The 25,373-nt window shown below is 41.5% G+C and overlaps 1 protein-coding gene across 1 annotated transcript in view; it reads left to right on the top strand.

The window, feature by feature from the left end:
- ABCC2 (ATP binding cassette subfamily C member 2) overlaps positions 1-25,373 on the top strand; it is a 62,080-nt gene that overhangs the window by 34,406 nt on the left and 2,301 nt on the right. The window contains exons 14-30 of the mRNA XM_063434151.1: positions 22-106; positions 590-656; positions 783-909; positions 1,942-2,118; positions 5,941-6,108; positions 6,565-6,751; positions 7,923-8,046; positions 8,386-8,503; positions 11,071-11,290; positions 11,652-11,806; positions 12,402-12,557; positions 13,596-13,795; positions 13,891-14,017; positions 17,053-17,154; positions 18,034-18,177; positions 18,773-18,931; positions 23,570-23,736. Of these exons, the coding sequence (XP_063290221.1) occupies positions 22-106; positions 590-656; positions 783-909; positions 1,942-2,118; positions 5,941-6,108; positions 6,565-6,751; positions 7,923-8,046; positions 8,386-8,503; positions 11,071-11,290; positions 11,652-11,806; positions 12,402-12,557; positions 13,596-13,795; positions 13,891-14,017; positions 17,053-17,154; positions 18,034-18,177; positions 18,773-18,931; positions 23,570-23,736 (2,483 nt within the window). The remainder of the gene's footprint in view (positions 1-21; positions 107-589; positions 657-782; positions 910-1,941; positions 2,119-5,940; positions 6,109-6,564; positions 6,752-7,922; positions 8,047-8,385; positions 8,504-11,070; positions 11,291-11,651; positions 11,807-12,401; positions 12,558-13,595; positions 13,796-13,890; positions 14,018-17,052; positions 17,155-18,033; positions 18,178-18,772; positions 18,932-23,569; positions 23,737-25,373) is intronic.

Here is a 25,373-nt window from a genome sequence, read left to right as displayed (position 1 = left end):
TACGTATCTATGATTGTTCAGACGAGCGTATCTTCTGGACGTCTGGAGAAATATTTGGGAGGAGATGACCTGGACTCATCAGCTATTCGTAACGACCCCACTGTTGGTGAGCAGACTTATTCATTTTATCAGTGATCGTGTATGTCTATGTGATTGTTGTAATCACTGAGAATTCATTGGTTTCTATTATGTCCGTTTGTAGATAACATTTACATACATCCGACAAAGGAATGACAAAGTGTTTACAATAAAATTATTACAAAATAACGCATCACCTAAAGAATAGAAGAGTGGGAGTTAATAGCTAGAAATATTACGTTCTAAAAAAAGGCACCAGGTGCAGTATCCTCTAGTGGAAACAGTAGTGGTTAACACAGTTAGGAAATCACAATTTTTTAGGGACAGATTAAAGGTATTCTAAAAAAAATCAATCCAAGATTTCATTACAAGATGCCTACATGGATCAATAGCATCAATCCCACCAGGCAGCACAATCTTCTTGTTTAAGGCACTGAATTTAATGAGATATAGACACATTGATTTATTTTAAATAGTCATGTGTCTTGAAATAATAACATTTTCTCTTCAGAGGCTGCTGTTAGATTTTCTGATGCCACCTTCACTTGGGAAGAAGATGAGCCCCCGGCAGTCAAAAAGTAAGCAATCTGTAGTCAGGGTAAACGGTAACCTTTAGAAAGTGCAAGGGAGCACAGCTCTCCCACATTAACTGTGTCTCATTGTATATTGAAATCATAATTTATTGGTTGCCTCTATTTGTGTAGTGTTAACCTGGAAGTTAAAGAAGGCCATCTGGTAGCTGTGGTTGGTGGTGTCGGGTCTGGCAAGTCATCCCTTGTCTCTGCAGCGCTTGGAGAAATGGATCACATAAGCGGATACATCAATATTAAGGTAGACAATGGTAAAATTCATGCCTTGACGTGCTGTCTTGCTTTAATAGCTAATACAAGAAACCAGTGAGTGAGAATAATAAAGTGAAATTGTGCAGTTCAATTTTAACCTCATCTCTTTTTTGTTTTCATTTATATTTCTTGGCATGTGAGCATTTTCAGGCAATGGGAAATAGTTACAAGTCCTGAATGCTGTAAATACAAACACTCTCTATCATTGGTTGAGTCTGTGTTTTTGATCTCTGGACGTCTTAGGATCTATAGATAGCACCTGTATTTGTGTAGTTTTATTAAAGGGACACTATAGTCCCCTGAACAACTTTAGCTTAATGAAGCAGCTTTGGTGTATAGAACATGCCCCTGCAGCCTCACTGCTCAATCCTCTGCCATTTAGGCGTTAAATCCTTTTGTTTATGAACCCTAGTCACACCTCCCTGCATGTGACTTGCACAGCCTTCCATAAACACTTCCTGTAAAGAAAGCCCTATTTAGGCTTTCTTTATTGCAAGTTCTGTTTAATTAAGATTTTCTTATCCCCTGCTGTGTTAATAGCTTGCTAGACCCTGCAAGAGCCTCCCGTATGTGATTAAAGTTCAATTTAGAGATTGAGATACAATTATTTAAGGTAAATTACATCTGTTTAAAAGTGAAACCAGTTTTGTTTTTTTGTATGCGGGCTCTGTCAATCATAGCCAGGGGAGGTGTGGCTAGGGCTGCATAAACAGAAACAAAGTGATTAACTCCTAAATGACAGTGAATTGAGCAGTGAAATTGCAGGGGAATGATCTATACACTAAAAATGCTTTATTTAGCTCAAGTAATTTAGGTGACCATAGTGTTCCTTTAAGGCATCTGTCACTTATTAAACAGTGCACTTTCATTTTCTTTCTAAAGACTATTTCTCCTTAATGGATTTAATGGTTTATTTTCCTTATTGTCAGTTTTTTCACATGTAAAGCCATGAATTACAACTTACAAGGATTTTCATCTCTTGAAGATGAGCAATTGAAATAATTATTTTTCTTTCATTTAGGGTTCAATTGCCTATGTACCTCAGCAAGCCTGGATCCAGAATGATACTCTGAAGAACAATATCCTTTTTGGTGCCGAGTACGACGACAAACGATACAAAAGTGTTCTGGAGGCATGTGCTCTCCTCCCTGATCTGGAGATGCTTCCTGGAGGGGATCTCTCTGAAATTGGTGAAAAGGTAATATTCTGGGAGTGATTGTACAACAGTAATGCAAGAGCTAATACTTCTATTTCCAAAACCATATCTGTTTGATTTATTTAGTACTTTCGTCTGGTAAATTAGACGTATGGTTTCATGCACTGGTTTTCCTAAATGATTAATATTTTTTTGAATTCTTTATTTTTTGATGTGCATGAAAATAACCTCATCAGCTATAGCAAGGTGTTGTAACTACATAGTATAAGAACAGAAAGGCATACACAAATAGCTGCACATTTTTTAAGTAAGACTAGAAAACAAGGTCATGCATGGCTGGTCACGAATCTGATGGTGAATTTAACACCTGAATACCAAGATGTGCAAATGTGGTATGATGCAACAAAGTGAGGGCGCTAGGCAGACTAATCAATACTCATTTGTTATGACAAATCGGCTTTCATACGACTAGCCTACTCCTCGTTCGTGTTAGCATGGGAATTAAGGACTCGGAGCATACATTGACCTGAGAACTTTATATAGCACAATCAATAATACAGCAATGATTGGTAATGAGAGCTGTATAAAATAATATGAGAACAAACAAACTAAATAAACTATTCATCGGCAAAGAATTAAGGGTCTCTTGTTGGACATGGCATATTACTTGGTGTCTACCATGATCAATGAGGAACTCTGGTTGCCGGTTTGGCTACCCGGTCAGTCGATCCCCAACAGCGGTAAAGGTGGTTTATGTGTAGGGAAGTCCCGGTGAGTATCTACCAAAATGTAGCAATCCAGGGTTCTTCTCCAGGCCCAGGCCTGTGTGAGGACCAGCATCACTAGTCCACGTTCTTCCCCTGTCTGGGGTGAGCAGAGGGTCGTGTTGGTATGCTCTGCTTACAGCGGATGATCTTCCACTTGTGTGGCAGATGCAGGGAGGCAGTGCCTCGAAATCAGTGAGATTTGCTGGAGCCCCGGGGACACACATCTGCTCTGCTATCAGGCCAGGCTACGCTCCTCCCCTCCCCCTCTCCTCCCCCTCTTCCCCCCCTCCCCCCCCCCCCAAATAATGATTCTATATGTCTTTATTTCTAGAATTAAACTTATGGTATACAGTCTAGCATCTGCACACTTGTACTTTACATTAAAGTAGTCTTGGGCGAGACTCTCTTCTCCTTTCCTCTATACCACTCATACTTACATTTCCTTACCAGGGTGCAAATCTCGCTACCCTATCCTTTCCTCCAATAAGCAGTTGCCAAGATTCCATTCTACCTGGTCTTCACCACTGTCTGTCTTCTATATCCTTTCAATCCTCTTGAACAGTCTCCCTTATCATCCTCTTCATCAGTGCAAGTCTCTAATTTCACCACTCCCTCTATACCAGTCTCAAACAGACAGGCAGAGATACACCCAATAATACTTTCAATGAGACTGTTCAGAATAATACGTTTTGAGCTATTCTAGCATGCCCCTTCTTACTGGCGTAAAAACATAAGAAAGCGCTGTACATTATCACACATTTAATGGGTGTATTGACCGATATTTGTACCTTTTGTCTAGTAATATTTCACATGGGGCATACTGAGAGCCAAAATATAAGACTTGCAATAGTACACTGCAAGACAAGCCTGCCTCTGTGTATCAGAAGCCAAACATCAGCCGATATGTTTGTTTTAATATTGATTGTAACTAGTGTATGTGTCTGATTAAACCTGCCCCCTGCGTTGGAGCTCCGCATAAGGTTCCAGTCAACAGTGGAAATTTAGTGGGAAAAGGCTCCCACAAGCGTCCACAAACATGCTCCCCCCAGATACTAATATATAACGCAAAAATAAAAAGTTTCGCCTACCAGAGACCTCCAGAGTGTCCGATATTAGGCTCTTATTTGCACGGCCTTCACCACCGCCTCCCTCCAAGATGGCCCAAAGGCTCACAGCGAGGCCTTGGAAGACTCCCAGGAGGAAAGAGAGAGCCATACCTCGCCTCCGACGAGGCCCTGTCCCGAGATTCAGACTCTGAAGAGGACTCTGCCCCAGCGATGATTAGAGATATTAAAAACCTCCTGATAGAAATTAGAAAAGTTTGGAAGGCAGACCTGCTCAGTACACAGAAGGAGATGGGGGCTCTTCAGCACAGGATCATGGCAGTGGAGACCAGAGACAGTGCCAGAGAGCACCAAATAAAAATCACCCAGGGTGAAATACAAGACCTTACTCAACAGGTCCAGAAACTGCCAGCCACCCCATGTTTGCTCTATTAAGAGTTTATAAGTATGTAGGGGCAGCACCCCTTCCTGTCTCAACAGAGAAATCTGCCTTTTAGCTGATACCAGCAAGGTGATTTGTATGTGTTATAGCCCTATTTAGGGTTAATAAGTATGTAGGGGTTTATAAAAACCCCTTCATGTCTCATTAGAGACGTTTACCTTTGTCTGATACCAGTGAAATGTATTGTATGTGTAGAAGCCCTATAAAGGGTTACATGTGAAAGGGTTTTTTAAAATATCCCTTCCTGTCTCACTGGAGATTCTTGGCTGATATCAGCATATCTAAGGACTAGTGTAGGACTCACCTTTTGAGTGTCAGGTGAGCTTATATTTAAATCGCAATTGGAATGAAATGAAACTAAAGAGCCTCCATTTTGTTTAAATGTACATAGGGATTTGGGCCAGAGCGCAGGTAACTTTCTCTTTGTTTTTACTATGTATTTTAAACTGTTAGATACTGAGCCACTGCTGCTGTAAGCGCGGTGCTTTATTTTGTGTTAGGTCCAGAAACTTAACAAGACCATCACAACAATTGAGTCCAGGCGCAGAAGACGGAACATCTGACTCCGAGGAATACCAGAATGCATCGTCGGGGATGCCTTACTGCCTTTTATCCAGCGTCTATTGACAACAATAGGCATTAAAAGGGGCACCAAACCGGGCATGATACTCTCCGCATCCACAAGGCTGCATCAGCTCCGGAAGACGCACCAGAGACACCATAGCAGTAACTAGAGATTTGGTAGTCCACTCTGCCATTATGACCCGCTCCAGAGACTTGGGTACAGTGCAGTTAGAGGGATGCACTGTGGCCCTCTATGGAGACCTCCCATTTGCAGCGCTTGTGGAGCAGAGGCAGTAAGCTGCAATCAGATACCATTGGGGAGTGGATGGATCCCTAGTGGTTCTGAAGGTAGACCAGTTACTTACTTTGTCCTCATCGGATGACAGAGAGCCATTCCTCTGGCAGTTCAACCTGCTCACTGCAGAACCCGGAGAAGCCAGGGAGGTCGGGGCTCGAACGCAACGTAGACCCAAAGGCGATCTGGGACCAGCAAAAGCCTAACCAGTGACCGTAATAACACAGACACATGCTCATTAAAGCTCACCCAAATAGTCACCTCAACTCCCTACATGGACTTGTGTAGCAGTGTATTGTATATGCATTAGCACGCACGCAGTACAATTGCCATGACGACTGTGTTTTCTTTCCCTTTTTCATGTTCTTTTAATATTCTTTAATTGTTCATCAGGCCCTGCATTTTCGCCTCAAATAGATCACCGATGCGACCTTGTTATGATGTATCTTGAGTATTTAAACTTCCATAAAATACAAATTGGAAGAAAAAAAACCTGCCCACTGTGTACATGTATCCACTTTCCTGTTCCATTATTCTCAAATCTACTTCTTTCAAGTGTTTTAGTTATTTAAACCTGAGGAAATCCTGATTAGGATCTAGAAACCAAAGCATATCTACTTTTTATTGGATTTATTATAATGAAAAATCTAACTTTGTAGTTGTATTACAGCAATGTAGATATCAAACAAATAAGGAAAATATATCTGACAATGGAAAATATTTGTCTAACAGGGTATTAACCTGAGCGGTGGGCAGAAACAGCGAGTTAGCTTGGCCAGAGCTGTGTATAATGATAGCGATTTATATATTCTGGATGATCCACTCTCAGCAGTAGATGCTCACGTGGGCAAGCACATATTCGAGAAAGTGATTGGACCCAGTGGATTACTAAAGAATAAGGTAAGTGGGGTGTTCGGGTCATTTATTCTTTATAATGGATTCAAAAACCTTTGTTTGCCGGGTATAATAATCATAATGATAGATTTTGCGTTACAGTGGCACTAGTGAAAATATTGTTCAGGAAATACTTGACCAGAGCGGTTTGTCCCAAATAGAAATTTAAAACCATTATATTGGTGATCTTGGATTTGTTTGGCCTTTTTTTTATGTTTTATTGTGAAATATATACTACAAGTAAGATTGTTCCTAAACTCAGTTCCCTGGCACTCATAATTAATATTGACTATAACAAGCCAGTAATGGTAGGCCAGTCTAATATAATGTGCTTTTTTTGGTTTTGCCTCTTTGGTGGAACGGTAAATCATCAAATTGACTATTATTTTGAGCCTTCTCTTGAATATGAGCCACTAGAGAGTGATTTCATATTCTTCTCAAAATTTAATGTTTCACCTACAGACGCGCATCTTAGTCACCCACGGTGTTAGCTTCCTGAAGTACACAGATGAGATTGTCGTGCTTGTGGATGGAAATGTTACTGAGATGGGGTCCTACAAGGTGTTGCAGGCAAACAACGGAGCATTTGCAGAATTTCTCAGGACATATGCGAAGCAGGACAACAACAAAGTGGAAGAGGAAGCCACAGGTGCAAAAAATAAAACTGAAAAAATTATGTGCCATATGCGCAAACACACTTACTATACTTTTTTTTTTTCCGTTTTTTTTTATCTATTATCTTTTAGAATGTACTGTTAAAGTAGGATTCCTGTAAATGAACATGTTCAGCCCTAATACAATGTTTCACAAACTTTTTTGGCCATGGCCCTTGGGGAACATGTATTTATTACTATGATGTTCCTTAATTTTATGGGCGAGTTCTTCCAGATTCAGCTTCATGTTGATAGATAGATCACAGTGCAAATCATGCTATGGATCCCAACTGTTCTTTTCTTTTGTCCTAATAAATCACAGATTCACACATTTATATGTTTACTAACAAACACTCACAGATTCACACACACACACACTCACAGATACACACATACACCCGGGATTCACACACTCCCAGATACACAGTTGTAAACACCAGCTGTCATTTTGTTTTTCTCCTCAATAAAATATCATTAAAATTACATTTTAGCCATCCTCCGATTTATCTACAATTGTGATGCAGGAGGGTGGCTACCTGGGATCCAGTGATAAAAGCACTCTATTTCCACCTGCCCGCTGCCATGGGACGCTGGGTGACACAAGATAATTTCCAACCAATGCTGCTGTGGAGGAGGGAGAAACTCAGCCCAAAAGGAATACCCTGCTCCCCCACCCCCAGCCTATCGGCAATCACACAGGTCACTCACCCCTAAGGCCGGGTCTGATTCAGTGACCCTCATATGGGTTGTAACCAAGAGTTTGGAAACCACTTGCCTAATACATTGTTACATGTTTGCTCGATTGTATGGTGCCCCTTACTTTGTTTTATATGCAAACACGACACAGATCTACTTTTTATTACATCTATGTAATTTATTACGTGGTTCTGTGTGGTTAATATATACACTTTGTACCTGTGTTTCACAATTTTTTTTTAGTGTGCACATGCTTAATATAATGAATGCATCAATTGTAGATTATTGTTAAAAGTAGTTATTGTTGTACATTTTTGTTCCCATAATTGATATAAATAGGAATGCATCAACATACATTTTAAATAGCTTTATTCACCTGGAAATATTCTTTAGGAACTACTTTTTCAACCCTTTTTTTTTTCTTTCTTTCATATAAACCTGTAACAAATGGTTATTCCTTTTATTCCATAGTTTTTACCAGTGCAGAGGAGTTTGATGATATTGAACCGGCAGAACGAACAGCAGAAGTTCCTGATGACGTAGTGGCAGCAACCTTAAAAAGAGAAAACAGTCAACGTATAAGAAAACTTAGCAGGTGGGGTCTCAACGAAGCAATAGGAAACATTTCAGACAAATAGTCAAAATATACAAATGCCGATGGGGAACATTAACCAGTTGGTTACAACCACGTGTTCCTTGGCTATATGCAAGGAACGTTCCTTGGTCCCCCAATGTATCTGCTGCCCCTCTTGCATCTTGTGAGTCGATGTTGTGGATACAATGGAATGGTAATTAATTGGTGTATTTGGTTTTGTATCTTGTGAAATACTGTTTTAGAATAAGTGTTTATATAGCACTTACTGGTGCTTTCATCATTTTTCTAATAGACAATATTTATTGAGATTACTGACCTACTAGTTGCCATCATTTTCAGTATGAATGGTACTCTGAGAAAGTCACTGAAGTCCATTGCAAAGGAAAAGACCGAGGACCAGCAGAAGCCTGCAAAAGGACAACATCTCATCGAAAAGGAAACTATGGAGACAGGGAGGGTGAGTACAGCATCTAAGTGCATTTCCTGGTCTCTATTGGCATTTTGCTCCAACATCCAAGAGTTGTTAAATAGCCTCATGATATTATTTAGTTGACATTGATGCAGAATAGACACAGCTGTAGTTACGCTATACAAAGACGTAAAGACCATATTGTGCTTCCACAGCTGTAAATATTGAATAGGCATGTTCAAACGATGATTCATTTAGTAACGAAAATATGTGAAATAAATGTGGTTTTAATGGAAATGCAACCGTGATAAAACCATATTATACGAACGCTGAAATGTTATATTAATGAGAAACTGTGGGCAGGCACTGTTACTACCCCATCTCCTTGAAGTCCCTCGCACTGTCCTCCCATTCAGCATTTACCCGGTTTTAATGTTTTAATACTAAGCGAGAGTCCCCATCAGCCCCATCCACTATAAGCTGCTTGGGCTAATGGGGAAACAGCAGTCAGCGGCTGTGATTGGCTGAGAGTGTCAGCTTTCTGCTTTCAGCCCATCACAGCACCCATTGATGTGCCTTAGCCATACCTCCAATAAGGACCAGACAGTGTGTGTCCACAAAGCCTTATTTAGTCTTAAATTGCTCAAGAATGTGTTAAAGCTGACAGAAGGGACAGGGTCAGAGGACTCCAGGCACTATACCAAATGAATGAACTGAAATGCAGTGCCTTCAGTATCCATTTAAAGCAAAGGGATAGGAAATGATGCTGTTTTGTCTTCTAACCTGGTTAACCTGTGGATGTATACATAGATATTCCCATAATCCCTTGGGTTAGGGAAGCATAGTGTGGCTTCATCAATGATGTTGCAGCCTCCATCACATATACTGATTGAAGCCAATGGAGTGCAGGCAAGTAAAAAGCTACTGGAGTTTAGGTGTCGATCCTACCACCTAAAGTAGCAAAACAGTGTAATTCATCTGAAAATTCTGTGTGAAAATGTAGCTTTATTCTCTTGTTCTCAAATTCCTTTTCAAACAGTAACATTTACATTTTAAACGGCACTTGCTAATTCGTAAAGAGTGCATTTGTGGTAGATTGCCACCAAACCAATTCTTTCTTCCAACCATTGAACTAGAGGATTTAGAGAGGTTAACTGGTTTTCAGTAAGAACCGTGTTATTTTTTTTAAAATTCTTTATTTTGTTGTGCATGGATTATACAGGTTACATGTACGCCAGCAATGCCACAATAGCTAATGCCAGGATTTCCGCATACGTATAGATACAAATGGCATGGAGAAACTATGCACATTTTTAAATTTAAACAGAGTTGTGTAGGTCAGCGTGTGAGTATGAGAGTGTTTAGGCCTATCTAGTGACCCTGTTAATATAAGCGTGGCAGACGCTTAGTGAATGAATGGGTGAGTGAGTGTATATCTCTGAGTAGGCAGACACTTCAATATGCTTATGTTGCTAGGCTTCCCATCTGGGGATGGCTTATTAGACAACGTGAAAGTAACAGTAGGTAAGTTCCCAGACAGGTGTGGGTATGTCAGTCGAGATCAGCCCCCTGGTAGCCCCCTCGCTATTAAGATGACCATGTGTATTCAGGCTAGAGCTTAAAAGCGGTATCATGAGATGCAGTACAGTGTTTGTAGTTGCGGCAGGCGCCGGAGTGGCAGTCCTCTTATGTTTAGCCTGTGGTTTAACCAATGCCCTCCGTGGGCAGGATGTGGATCCTCCCAGCCTCGCTGCGCTGTATTTCCAGCCCCTCAGCTGTAAGTAGTCGGCCCGAGCGTTGCGGTCCTCTCACGGCAGATGGGTAATTATAGCAGGCATTGCTGTAACGCCGGAGCAGTATCTCATGCTGTAAGCCGTGCTCTTGGGTGGGCTTGGTGGAACGTGTGTGGGAGTCAGCCTCTGTTGATCTCTGCAGCGCTGCATGTGGTGGCTTAGTGTGTCTCTGGTTCTTCCTCCACGTCTTGGCTCGTTCCGGGCTCGGAGCCTGGGTTCTGAGTTGCTTCTTTGCAGGCACCTGTAGGTATTTATGTGGCCAGCGCTGGCTATGTGCCGGTGTGATAAGATCGTTGGTCTCTCTTTTGGTAGTGGCGGTTCGCCATGCGGACTCCGCCATTTTGTGTGCGGCCTCCGAGCCTCGTGTAGACACTGCCACAGCTCTGTACGCCGGTGTCTTTGCACCTCCTGGGGCCCCAGGGTGCGGACCGGGATCACCCCCACCGGTCCATAGGCCGCTTTGTACTTCTAGCATGGCACTGTAAGGCGGGATAGTGGGGCAGCGGCCGTCCACCCCACCGCCCGCCCGAGTGATTCCCATCGTGGACGACGGAGAGCACAACTCCAAGGGACTAAAACCAGTCAACAAGCCTCTCCTCGGAGCCAGGATGCCTTCTTACACTGGGCCACAGCTTCCAGGTTTCAGGTAATTATCTTTTCAGTTTTTGTGGGCTGAAAATATTAGAAGTTTCAGGAGCTTCTCTGTTATGAGACCTTGCAGCATGGCGGTCCGGCCCCGCCCCCTGAACCGTGTTATTTTAATGAATAAATTAAAGTCGTAGATTTGATTTTATTTCTCAACCATTATTTTCTGCGACACAGGTGAAGTTCTCCCTCTATATCAAGTACCTGCGTGCAATAGGATGGTGTTTCAGTTTCTGGATTTTTGTCTGCTATGTTCTACAAAATGGAGCTGTTGTTGGTCAAAACCTCTGGCTAAGTGACTGGACGACAGATGCTGTGATCTATGATAATAAGACATATCCTCCATCACAAAGGGACATGAGGGTTGGAATATTTGGAGTTCTTGGGGTGGCTCAAGGTAATCATTGTCAGATCAACCTAGAACACAGCTCCTACCTAATGCAGCAGTAATTCAGATAGACTCTGTGTTCAGTTGTTCATTGACCATATAGTAATTTGTTAACATTACACTGATCACAAGTACCATAGAGTCCTATGTATATATTGCTGCAACTATGGAAATACAGGAAGCCCTGATCCCCCTCCTGGCTAATGTGGATTGGGTGTAGGTGTGCAGCATGATGAGAGACTCTAATTTGGAACATGCCTAGAATTATATAGAGTAATGTAGTATTGCTATAGCTCTGTATTTGCAACATTCATTAGAGTCTATGCAGAGTGTGATGGAATTCTACTAATGTGCTATGTATGCATTCTAGGTTTATTTGTGTTCTTGGGTGCATTCCTTGTGGCTGGAGGAACAGTCCGAGCCTCAAGATTGCTTCACACACAACTTCTTCGTAATATTTTGCATGTCCCTCTGCAATTTTTTGACACCACGCCATCTGGACGCATTGTTAACAGATTCGCCAAAGTGAGTATCCGACATTTGTAAGTTATGCTGCCAATGGTTCTGAAGTAGCATCAAGAGGTTCCTATATATAATATAATAAAACATTAGTTCATTGTGGATATATATTCCAGGGTTCTCTGTCTGCCACTGTTGTAGAGTTTGGGTGCTAAGCTCACAGGGTACTATGATTGCTGCCCTAAACTTGTGACCCCTTCTTCCCTTCCTGCATTCAATCTATGATAGATGAAAACGGATTATGTGCCTTTGTCTGTGAGCAAGGAGAGTTATGGATTTGTGGGGACTTATACAGTGGTTTAACTGACAAATAGTGTCTACTTGCATTATATATCTACATTCAATGTAATTTGTTCCATAAATGTACTATCCTTTTTTTTTATGACAAATGGGGGCAGGTGTGGAGCTCAGCTAAATGTCAGTACCATCACCTGCATTGCCCTACCCACAACCTACTCTAAATGTATTTAATATTGACCTTTTTTTTTTTTTTGAGCCAAATATGTTTGTGTCTTGTTTTTGACCTCTAAATTCTGCCTCGGTTACTTGACTGTTGTTTTCTAGTGTTTGCCATTGCCTGACCATTACCATTTATCTTCAGGATATCTTCACAGTGGATGAAACCATTCCTATGTCCTTCCGAAGTTGGATTGCCTGCGCTTTGGGAGTTCTCAGTACTTTATTGATGATCTGCTTGGCCACTCCAATCTTTGCTGCTGTTATTGTCCCATTAGCAATCTTCTACTACTTTGTTCAGGTAAGATGTGCGATATCCTGAAGGTTAATTTTAGTATGGTGTGTGTAAACTGCTGCCTATTATTACAAGGTTTCTCTAACCACCATGACCACTTTGACTGCTTTTAGAAGTGATCATGGTGGTAGGAATCTGAATGTGAGCATTTCAGCTTGAAACGCTGCAAATATAGAGTTATCTGCCCTTTTGTGCCAGGCTTAGGTTACACCCAAGGCACACATGACTTGAAACTCTGTTCTTTGCTGCCTAATGTCAATTCTGTGCAAATATTATGTCATCAATGCCCTGGCCTCAGATGTAATTAGCTTCTCTCTTGCATGCCTGCAAGGGGAAGCTTTAGTTACCTTCCCTCCGTGCGCTCAACCCATCTGCCTCCAGTAAAAGTTATTAAACTTAAAAATTAAACTTATATGGCATTTAAAAAATAATATATAATAATAATATAAAAAAAAAACATGGACAAAGGAGAAGTGGAATTAAAGACATAAACAGAGAAATTATAAGAAATACAGGGAGGGCTCAAATGAGAGTAGGAAGAAGGCAGGAAAACTATATGAACTTCCAGCACTGATGGTAGACTAATTTGGCCTCTGTGCTGCCAAATCACATGTTCCGGAGGTATAACTAGCCCCTGGCACAAAAGTGCAAAAAACTCAGTATGTGCAGCGTTACAAGCAGAAATGCTGCGCATAGAGATTCCGTTCTCCATTACCATTTCTAAAAGCAGAACTAGTCATGATAGTTGGAGTAACATGTTAATGCCCAAATTACTCAACTGAACATATTCCCCAAGTCAGCTATACTTTTAGTTCAGCTATTATGGTCTAAAGCTTTTATTCCCTTTAGTGAATAATCCGATCAGTGTTTCTGGGATAGCCCTGGATATGTTTTACGAATGCTGGATGGGACATGGTGTGTAACAAACGTCACTTTTGAAAAGGAGATTGGATTGGAGGATATGCACTAGGTGGATTTTTAAGAAATTATTCCTGAACTGCCACAGGGTCAACTTTGTTGCTTTTTTGCTTATTCTACATCTAGAGATTTTATGTCGCTACATCTCGACAGCTGAGACGTCTGGATTCGGTGACAAGGTCTCCTATCTATTCTCATTTTGGGGAGACTGTCTCTGGGCTATCGGTGATCCGGGCGTACAGGCACCAGCAGAGGTTCCTTGAACATAATGAAAGTACCCTTGATATCAATCAGAAAAGTGTCTATTCCTGGATTGTATCAAACAGGTAGCCATTCCACCATCAGACCAGCCTGATGTAGGGACAGTAGAATGTAAAGCCATGGTGTGAAGTAGATAATTCTGGTTCTGTTTCTTCCATAGGTGGTTGGCAATTCGCTTGGAATTTGTCGGAAATATCACTGTGTTCTTTGCGGGTCTTTTTGCTGTCTTGGCACGAGGTACCGTGGACAGTGGAACCGTTGGGCTGTCCATCTCTTCAGCTCTTAATGTGAGTATCAGTAGCAGAAGAATCTTTTCTACCATACAAAGAAAATATTTTTGGAGGTTCCTGTAGCCATACCATTTTTGTGGCATCATTCTGTTTAACGTGTGCAGTGCTACATACTGATATGTTCTCTAGGAGATGATCACCCTAGTACTGCACTCTTTACAGGTGACCCATGGCATCAGGGGCAAGATATTTAGTAAGAGTCAATTTTTCATGTTTATTTTAGATCGGAGGTAACACCTAGTCAACTCAGAAAGAAAGTGCCAATTGATATCCATTTTTTTGTTTGTTTCATTCAGAATTGACAAAAGAATATTGTGATGCATTGTATATGTATACTGACAGTTAATGATGAGGATGCAGTTATGGGTCACAAGTTAAAAGGCCTTACACAGACATTTGAGATGCAGAGATATTCTTTGTCTTTTACGCAAAGACTGTTAAAAATATGCTGTAGTGTATGAGGATGTGTGTGACTATACTATAATGTATGTATGTAGTTATGAAGCCATATATACTGATACTGTGTGTGTTGACGTACACACTCGCTCAGGGGCGGACTGACCGGTCGGCCACATCGGACATGGTCCGGGGGCCCGCATCAGGGGGCCCGGCCACCCCTTTAAATGCTGCAGCCGCCTGAGCGCTCTCCTAAGAGCGCTCAGGCGGCTGCAGCTTCTCACCTCCCCTGTAGCGTGGCCGAGCGTCTTTCCGGTCCGCGGTGCCCGGCCGGAGTGATAGGAAGGTGCACACTGAGTGTGCACCTTCCTGTCAGTCCGGCCGGGTACAGGAAACAGAAACTCCTGTTCCGCGCGGAACAGAAGTTTCTGTTTCCTGTACCCGGCTGGACTGACAGGAAGGTGCACAGTGTGCACTTTCCTATCACTCCGGCCGCGGACCGGAAAGCCGCTCGGCCACGCTACAGGGGAGGGGGTAAAAAGAGAGAGGGCGGGGGGGTTGAGAGAGGGAGGGGGGAGGGGGGGTTGAGAGAGGGAGGGGGGAGGGGGTGTTGAGAGAGGGAGGGGGGAGGGGGTGTTGAGAGAGGGAGGGGGGAGGGGGTGTTGAGAGAGGGAGGGGGAGGGGGTGTTGAGAGGGGGAGGGGGGGTTAAAAGAGAGAGGGAGGGGGGTTTAAAGAGAGAGGGGGGGTTAAAAGAGAGAGGGAAGGTGGGGGTTAAGAGAGGGAGGGGGGGTTAAAAGAGAGGGGGGTTAAAAGAGAGAGGGGGGTTAAAAAGAGAGAGGGAGGGGGGGTTAAAAGAGAGGGGGGTTAAAAGAGAGAGGGGGGTTAAAAGAGAGAGGGGGGTAAAAAGAGAGAGGGAGGTAAGAAGAGGGGGAGGGGGGAGTAAGAGGAGGGCAATTGCCCCCTTCCCTGTCCGCAGGCACCCTGCGGGCAGCCGGCAGGGGAGGGAGGAAGAGAGGACCCGGGAGCTCAGCCTGCAGCTCCTCTGGGTCCTTCTTGCGCGAGCACAGATCATTGCCGCTACGGGCTAGAGTTCACTCTCAACACTGTGACCACCAGGTATTCCTGGTGGTCGCAGTGGTGAGAGTGAACTCTAGCCCAATAAACACACTGCCCCCACACACCATACACATTCACACACTGCCCCCTATACACACACACACACTGCCCCCACACAGACCATACACATTTACACACATTGCCTCACACACACACACATACACTGCCCACCCATACACACACAGCCCCCCATACTAACATTGCCACACACATACACATTGCCCCACACACCCTACACATTCACACACTACACCCCCTCACACACACTGAACCTTTCACACACACACTGCACCCCTTACACATTGCACCACTGCTCCTATACCCTACTACAGCCTCATATCCCAGCAGACCCCAGGTAAGTTGTCAAACTGTTCTTAAACGGTTTGACTACTTACTCTAGGAGGGGGGCCCGGCCCTCCTGGCACCATAACGACTACACAGAGTAGTAGTGGTTATTGTGCATGGATTATTTCTTTAAATAATCTACGAGTGCCCCAGTAGCCAGCAAGCCAGCCAGCCCACAGGCCGCCAGCCAGCCAACCAGCCAGCCCACAGGCTGGCCAGTAGCCAGCCAGCCCACAGGCTGGCCAGTAGCCAGCCAGCCCACAGGCCACCAGTTAGGCTTAAAGCCAGCAAGCCACAGCCTGCCAGCCAGCAAGCCACAGCCTGCCAGCCCACAGGCTGCCGGCAGTAGCCAGCAAGCCCACAGCCTGCCAGTAAGCCCACAGCCTGCCAGCCAGCAACAGTAATTAAGGTAAGAGGAGCCAACTTGGCCTAGGTATCAGCGAGCTATGTTGTGTTGCTATATTGTGAATAGGAACCAGAGTGTTGGAGAGACCCCCCTCCAGGCCCCATTAGACTCCATTGTAGTCTCTAATGGGACCTGGAGGGTATTCTTTCTAACACACTCTCTAAAGGACACTGAGATAGCCTCTGCTAGAAAGACCCCCCTTCATGGCTCATTAGCCCTCAATTGTAGTCTCTACTGGGGCCTTGAAGGGATTATTGCACTTTTGTTCCTTGTGTCTAAAGATTGTGTTGGGTGTGGCTGGAGGCGGTGCATGGAGGCGGGACATGGGTGGCGCTTGCTGCGGAGTATGGGTGGGGCCTGTAAGGGGGCCCTGGATTTATTTTGCCCGGGGGCCCTGAGGGTTCTCAGTCCGCCCCTGCACTCGCTAACTATGCTATAGTAGAAGAGGGTGTATATCCTTAATCAGTACTATATATTCTGACTTTTCCATCGTTAACAGCTAATTTTCCAAGTGCAAAGAAGTTCATCTTTGCACAGAGGCCGCAGAAATATGTTTTATTTTAATTAATATTTTAGTTTTATATTTAGTGCAGTTTATCTTCCTAGCAAACTATCAGTGAGAACAGGTTCACACATGAATTCCTCATAAAATGCACGAGAGCACAATAAGTAAAGTCTGTATCCATTTTATAAGGTGACCACATATATATTACTACTAATCTTATTTCCAAAAATTAATACTAAGCATTTCATGTATCTCCCCACCAGATAACGCAAACCCTCAACTGGCTTGTGCGGATGACATCAGAGCTGGAGACAAACATTGTTGCTGTGGAGCGTGTCGATGAGTATATTAAAGTTGAAAATGAGGTAGGTTTCAAAAGCATGCTCAATGGACTTCGGAATGATGCCAAAGCACAATAATTATAAATATATTCTATAAATATATAATTATGCACTATAGGCACCAAGAACACTTCATGTAATTGAAGTGATGTTGGTGCAGTTTTACTGTCCCCTTAACCATGCACTAGTGCCTCTACTGGCTTTTCTTGGTGTTTAACTCTGTGAAACAACGCTGGCTGTCTTAACACTTTGCATGAGGGCATCCAACTCCTGATTCAATGCTTTCCTATGGGAAACACCTAATGTGTGTGCTGGACGCACATGCACATTATGTTCTCCCATCGCTACTGGAGGGGAACAATATCAAGCAAGCCAAGGGACCTTGGTGCTGGATACAGATAGGTGATTAAAGGGTTTTTCACTATTTCAAGCTTATGGGGGGGATGGGGGACTTAGTATGTAATAGGTGCTCACTATAACATAAGGAATACAGGTTTGTATGTCCCTCATAACATAAACTGGCTGCTCTTCATTCAGAAAAAAAGGTCATTATAAAGTGATGTTATTACACACACCAGGTTTTATTCACTAAATTTAGAATTGGAAGTGGATTGGTCAGCTATGCTTTCAGCTCCGCTACTCTGGCTTTCACTTTTAATTCTCACTTTATAAATAACCTTGAGTGTGAAGACATGGGGAAAAAACTATATTGTTTGGGTTACTCTGCAGCTTACAGCACTCTGCCCTGTTCTGTAATATCTTTGCCAGTATTAATGGCACTGTATCTTGACACATAACAATAGATTATGTTGACCTATATATTTGTTTAAAAGGCGCACCATAAGAGATCTTTTTGAAGGTTCTTTGTGAACAAACCATACCATTTATGATTGTGTTCTCCAGGCCCCTTGGGTAACGCAGCATCGCCCACCAGACAACTGGCCAGACAAAGGCATTGTAGAGTTCAAAGACTACAAAGTTCGTTACCGCCCTGAACTGGATCTTGTTCTCCAGGGGTTATCATGCACTATCGACAGCATGGAGAAGGTATTTTCAGCTTTTCAAAGTTTTTTTGTTTTTGTTTTGTTTTTTGAAATGTTGTCCCATTCTTTTATTAATAATCATTGATAATAGTCCTAAATAATGCATTAAAATGGTGCACAATAAAAATGATACCCACATTTCAGGTTCCTGCATGAGTTCTCATACCAGGAAGTGGCTTAGCCAATCATGCTCACTTAAAGGGGTTAAATAGTGTAAAGAATAGAAAACAATACAAAATAACCAGCAGGAGGGATATGTCTTGAAACTTTATCAGAGATCTTTTAATATATTTTCACTTTAATTAAACAAGAGTATAGCTGAGTTGTAGTGTTTGGTTTTATGCGTCCAAGCCATAAAGCAAGTGGTTTTTAAAGTAAAAATTGCTAAATGTGGAACAATCGCCAGGAATGCTCTGTTTGCTCCAGATGTAACCCCTTGCCCCGATACAAGTCCAATTTTACGCTCATATTTTTTGGTAGTTATGATAGTTACCTGGACAGGTATTCTGTGGCTTGTGGAGTTTTTGGGGAGTTTATGCAGTCAGATGTTTTTTTTAATGATTGGATGGTTTTTAATTCTGTGTTGGTCTGGTTCTCAGGTTGGAATAGTTGGCAGGACAGGAGCCGGAAAATCCTCTCTCACAAACTGTATATTTCGCATCATCGAGTCTGCTGGGGGCAAGATTTTAATTGACGGTGTGGACATTTCAACTATTGGCCTCCATGACTTACGGCAAAAGCTTACGATTATTCCTCAGGTAAAATCATTCCTTAATTTTCACTTCAGAATATGTATCATTTTTTTAAACCTCTTAAGGCCCTCTGACTTTAAATGTTACCACCCCATCTGCTTATTTAGCTAAGGACGCTCTATACCGTCCTGCTGTCACTATATTAGTGGGGCATACCGTTTTTTTTTTTATATAGGATACCTGAAAGCTAGATTGTTATGATGGAATTATTACATTGCAGATCCTTAACAGTTTAAAGCCATTTTACTTACTTGCTTTGTATCCAGCCTACAATTGTAATATTCTCTCTTTCTATGGGCTTCAATAGTGTGTGGTGCCAAGTCATTTAGGGATATGTTCTAGTGTAGACTTGTGCATTCGGCTTCAAACGAATTTTGGGTGAATGGCAAGTCCTCTAAATTCCATAATTCTGAATCTCCATATAGACTTATCATGAAACAAAGTAAACAAACACCTGTCGAGCCATTCTCCTTGATTTGGGATTCAGATTTCTATCTGTGTTGCCAAAAATAAGAGATGATGTGAAAAAGATGATTGATGGTTGAGAGACAGTCACAAATGCTGATTCACAGATCGAGTGAAAAGTGATCAATAGAGGGGCGGGGAGAAGGAGGAGCAGTAAAAAAAAAAAAACTATATATATATATATATATATATATAGATAGATTTGTTTATTTTTTTTACTGCTGCTTCCCCTCCTCCCCACTGGTTCTTCTTTTCACATGATCTGTGAACCAAATGGCAGGAAATGCACCTCTCAGTGTACTGCAAATTCATAATATTTATTTTCTGTATCAATTGTGCATGCTATTGATTAGCCCATTTTTGCACCCTTTTGGTTTGTCCAAATCATTTTTCCCAATTTTTATTTCTAAATAGATTTGATCAAACCAAACTTTTTTTTACCATGTACAAGTCTGTTATATTTCTGCTGCTGCTGCTATTTTAGCACATTTTTTACATTTCAGCAGTTGATTTACTTTTGGACAGTCCTTGTTTATTTATCTGGAACTATTTGTGTATTCTTCGTTGTCACAGAAATTCCCTAAACTTGGAATTGCCCTGAATTTACCAGGAAATTTTAGGAAAAGTTAGAAAAAAATTCTTTCTCGGATATCTTGTTCGATTTGAAGATCTTGTTGGACTTTACAGAATAAAAAAGCTAATTTTTCCACAATAGAGAAAAATGGTTTGGTGATTAGCCTTGAATTTGGAATCTTTATCACAGTCATATGTTTACTTTAAATAGTATTACTTTGCATTAAATTCAAGAAAGGGATGGCTCACATGCCAGTGTTTTTCTCTTTAGCCAGTAATGTGATGTGAAATTCAGTGTATCCATGCTAGTAATTAGACTGCAAAATCACAAGTATTCATTAGACCTTATACCAGCGTTTCCCAATTGGTATTTCGTGGAACCCTAGGGTTCCATGAGAACAAAATTGGGGTTCCGCGGCATTTTGCCACATCCAAGATGGCCGCCGCTACCTGCTGTTCCCGGAATGTTGGAAACAGCAGAGATCGCACAACCGCGAACTTAAAATAATTGTATCTGGTACACCTAATGTGTTAACCAGGGGTGAGGGACTAGGACTGGCACTGGGCCGCTCAAAAACTGGAAAAATAGGAATCCACTAAAAGCTATAGAAAAAATACTATGGATAAACACCGATAGTGTGTGCAGATACCAGGAGCTGGCCTAAAATATGGCTGAGATAGGGTGAATATCTGGATATGAAAGTGAGTGGGTGTACAATGGTACTGTGCCTTTAAGAGGGAACTGATGTTTATAAAGGGTAAAAGCAAGATAAATAGATAGATATACTTAAAAAGCGTAAATGGGATATATCTGGATAAGAAATCTGTATCTTATAGACATATAATACATAAAATGAATGAATAAATGAATGGATAAAAAAAAAAAAACGGTATGCCCCACTAATATATATATATATATTTTTTTTTTTAATCCATTCACTTATTCACTTATTCATTTATTCATTCATTTTATGTGAAATAGTGGGATGTATTTTAAGTGAGAAGTTGAGTAAAAAAAAAAAATTAAGTTGTGCCACTTTCCAACAACACCGTATTCATGATCTTGCTGATGACATCCATACTGAACTAATTTCTCGACTGCATCAATGTGATGGGTGCTCACTGTAATTAGACGGGTCCACAAATGTTACAGGACTTTCAATTTTGTTGCTTTTTGTTAGCTATAACTTTGATCAAAACAGATTGAAGAAGACTTGCTTCTGTGTGAAACTTTGAAAACTCATACCACTGGTGAGAACATCTTTAACTGTATCCAGACGTTCATGAACACACACAGTATAAATTGGGAGAAATGTGTAGATGTGTGCAGTGATGGTGCCGAAGCAATGGTTGGGAATGTGGAAGGCGCTGTGACACGAATAAGAAATGTAGCAAAAAACAGCACCAGTTCTCACTGTGTTCTTCACAGACATGCACTGGTAGCTAAAAATATTTAAATCTCACTTAAAACTGTGCAAGACGAATCGGTCCAGATTATTAATTTTATAAAAAGTCGACCATTACAGTCACGACTATTTAAAATTATATGTCAAGATATGGGTAGTCACCACTCTGCTCTGCTTTTGCATTCAAAAGTCTGTTGGCTATCACGAGGTACAGTCCTTGTTAGAATGTTTGAATTGCGTCAAGAGTTGTTTGCATAATGAGTAGGTTCGAATTTCATTCATAAAAGACAAGCCAGCCAATTTTTCTGATGTAGATTTTGAGAATCTGATCGATATAACTTCTGACAGTCAGCTAAGCCAAAAATTTAAAAAAGTTGCACGAAGAATACCCAGAATTATCCAAGCGGGCAATCAAAGTTCTGTTGCCTATTCACCAGCACATACTTATGTAAAACTGGATTCTGGCTTTACTCTGCAAAAAAAAAAAACTATCGAAATCGACTTGATGCAACTGCAGACATGTGAAAACAATTGTCAACAATTAAAACAGATTTAAAAAGAATTTGCCAGCAAAAGAGAACATTACACTCTGCTCATTAAAAGGTTTGTGCTGTGCTTCTCTACGGCACACATTTTTTGTTGGGGTTCCAAAGTTTTGCTATACCATGTCAAATGGTTCAAATTGAAAAATTAATATGGAAACCCTGCCTTATACTAAAGTCTTGCATATTTGTGCTCCAGAAAAGGCTAAGTCCTTTGGAAAACATTCATTGTTTTAGTCTTTGACGGGATTTATCAAAGTGTCATAATCTCAGAAGTGGTTTAAAGCTGTATATGTAATCACCTATGGAATGTTTGTGCTAATATTGTTTCCATAGAAATCTTTGCATCACTTTTCAGATCACTTTGTAAAATATCCCTTACAGTCAGTATCTATTTTATATCTTTCTTTACTATTTTCTGCAAATTTGTTACAAAGATTGCCTTGAGCTGAGGTTCCACTTACTGAATGTGAAAAAAAATCTGTTCAAATATATAAATCTATTCCATATGAGATGACATGCTATAATTAAAATGGGCCACTAGATGGCAGCCATTGCACAAGGAAAATAAGTGATTGGCACTTTTACCAGGAAATTGGTCATTCTACCTTTGCTTCTCAGTGTTCAGTTTCATATTTTATCAATATCAATATTTTTCCATATTATTTTGTTCACATGCAAACAACGTATCTATTTGCATAGAGCAATAATTCCTTAAATCTCAGACACCCACAAGCATATTATAGGAGACAGTCCATCATCCTTTGCCCTTTATTAACAAATGGGAAAAGGGAAGGGGGGGAGGGGTTAGGAGGGATCCCGCTTGACCCCAGAATGGCAGTCAGATTAATCCTTGAATATTCTGTTTTTGCAAGTATGCATCTAGTTCTTCTTCAGGCTGAGAATCCCATATCCTTGATGTTCTTACGGTAAAAAAAAAAAAAACAACTTTCCTTTGCCTTAGACTAAATCTTCTTTCTTCCAGTCTAAAGGCATGACCTATGTAAAGTCCTGTTTGTGAATAGATTTCCACACAATGGTTTGTACTGGCCCCGGATATATTTGTATAATGTTATCATATCCCCTATGAAGCGACATTTTTCTAAACTAAAGAGTCTTACCAGTGATTTATAAAGAGACAAAATTATATTCCCATCCTGAGAATTATTGCCATTTTTCATGCATGACAATACCTTACTGGCCTGAGCCACTGCTGATTGATATTGCACATTTGTTGTCTATAACAATTTCCAAGTCCTTCTCATGTGTGGTTATCTCTAATTCGCTACCATAAAGGGTATACGTTGCTTGTGTATTCTTTACGCTGAAGTGCATAACTTTGCATTTTTCTACATTAAAGTTCATCAACTATTTGAGTGCCCAGTAGCCTAGTCTATCTAAATCTCTCTGCAGCAAAGTAATAACTTGCTCACATTGTATTACTGTACAGAGTTTTGTGTCATCTGCAAACACTGAAACATGACTTTCAATGCTTTTTTCAAGATTATTTTTTAAACATGTTAAATAGAAGGGGTCCCAGAACAGAACCTTGAGGGACACCACTTGCCACCTCTGTCCAGCTTGAAAATAATGTTACTTTTTATATACCTAGTGGGCTTGAGACATTGTGTGTCTGACCTATATGCTTGTTTGCTCAGGATCCCGTCTTGTTTTCTGGAACCTTGAGGATGAATTTGGATCCATTCAATCAGTATACTGATGAAGAAATATGGAGAGCCCTTGAACATGCCCACCTGAAGCAATATACAGAGGGTCTGCAGGAGAAACTCTTCTATGTAGTGAATGAAGGAGGTGAAAATCTCAGGTAAGAATAGTTTAATCTGAGCACAACCTGACCATATATGTGTATTTATACCATCTTCTGTTTAGGCATTTTCTTAAAATGTCTTCTTAAAACTTTAAGGCAGTGGTTTCCAACCCAGTCCTCAAGTACCCCCTAACAGTCCAGGATTTAGGGATTACCCAGTTGTGTTTAGGAAAGGGGAAAAAAAAAACACTTTAGACACAACAGGGTAATCCCTAAATCCAGGACTGGTAGGGGGTACTTGAGGACTGGGTTGGGAACCACTGCTTTAAGGGAAACATAAATTAAAGCTAAATACTTTCCCTTCATTATGTAAGCACCCAATTTGTATTGTGGGACAGACATAGAGCATAAATGAAGTTTTAAAGAATTGTATGCAAACGTAAAGGTAAAAAGTACATATATCGGGGGGGGGGGGGAGGGGGGAGGAGATGATGTCAGGGGGTTCACAGCCAGCTTAACCAAAGTAGAACAAACAGTGCAAGAGCATACTCCCCAAGAAGCAGGTGAGGGGCATCACCACAGCTCAGACAAACTTTGACAGTCAGCTAGCAACTTTGCAGGATAAGAGGAGGTGGAAACATTTGAAGATCAGGGGTATATCAGACTTCATTACTATGGCAGAGATGCCACACTTCCTACGCAGGTTGTTTATGGCATCACTACCCCCTAAAACAGCAAAGGGTATATGACTGGATGGCATGTTTCGCCTACCCAAGCCTCTATCTACTACTACCCCAGCTACCAGTGACCTCTTGGTTAAATTTCAAAATGGGAAAGATAGAGCAGCCATCTTACAAGCCACCAGGAAGACCCCTATACCTCTTTGAAGAAATGGATCTCGCATTCTCTGCTGACCTCTCTCAATCAACACTGCAGTGGTGAAAGTCGCTGAGACCCCTAAGATCCACACTAACGTCCCAAGGCCTAAAGTATCGCTGGGGCACGCCTAGTACGCTGATATTCCAGCACAAGGGTGCAGAACACAGAATCACAGAAACATCTGAAATGGAAGCTATTCTGTCCTCCCTGGGACCTGGTCCGAACCCTCGACCCGCCACTGTGGTCCCGTTCACTCCTTCACCCCGAGGAGCAGCAGGCGTAGCTATCACCCGAATACAGCACTATTGGTGTTGGGACTTGTCCCCTTTCTCTTCCTTTCACTTTACTTCTCTTTAATGCTTTTTTTTTTGTTTGTTTGTTTAAAAGTTGTGCGATTATCCGATTTTGTTAATGTTCTTCATGGATTATCAGTCCTATAACAATCCTGCGCCACAGTTGTCACACTCATGAGCCCTCGCTTTGAGTTAACCTTGAGCTTGCTACCTAGACACCACAGAGGTCCACAAAACATTAGGGCGCAGGACAATTTAGAAATTTAAACTGGTTTCTGTTATTAGTTTTGCACCAACACCATCCACCTGTTGCAGCTCACTCTCTTAAGCCACGCTCTGCAATTCATGCGCAGGATTTACATGTCATCAGTCCACACGAAATTAGGAATATAATAAGTACCATGTTAACTGTTATTATAAAAATGTGCCAATATCTAGACTGCCACACTATTGTTTATCAATTCTGTATCATGTTTATGCCTGTCGTTGCTGTCGTAGCAAGACAAGCTTGTGTTACTACCT

Source organism: Pelobates fuscus, chromosome 10 (assembly GCF_036172605.1).
Source record: "Pelobates fuscus isolate aPelFus1 chromosome 10, aPelFus1.pri, whole genome shotgun sequence".
In the NCBI taxonomy this organism is placed as follows: domain Eukaryota; kingdom Metazoa; phylum Chordata; class Amphibia; order Anura; family Pelobatidae; genus Pelobates; species Pelobates fuscus.
The sequence above is the reverse complement of the archived record's forward strand: the minus strand, read 5'-3'. Positions and strand labels throughout refer to the sequence as shown.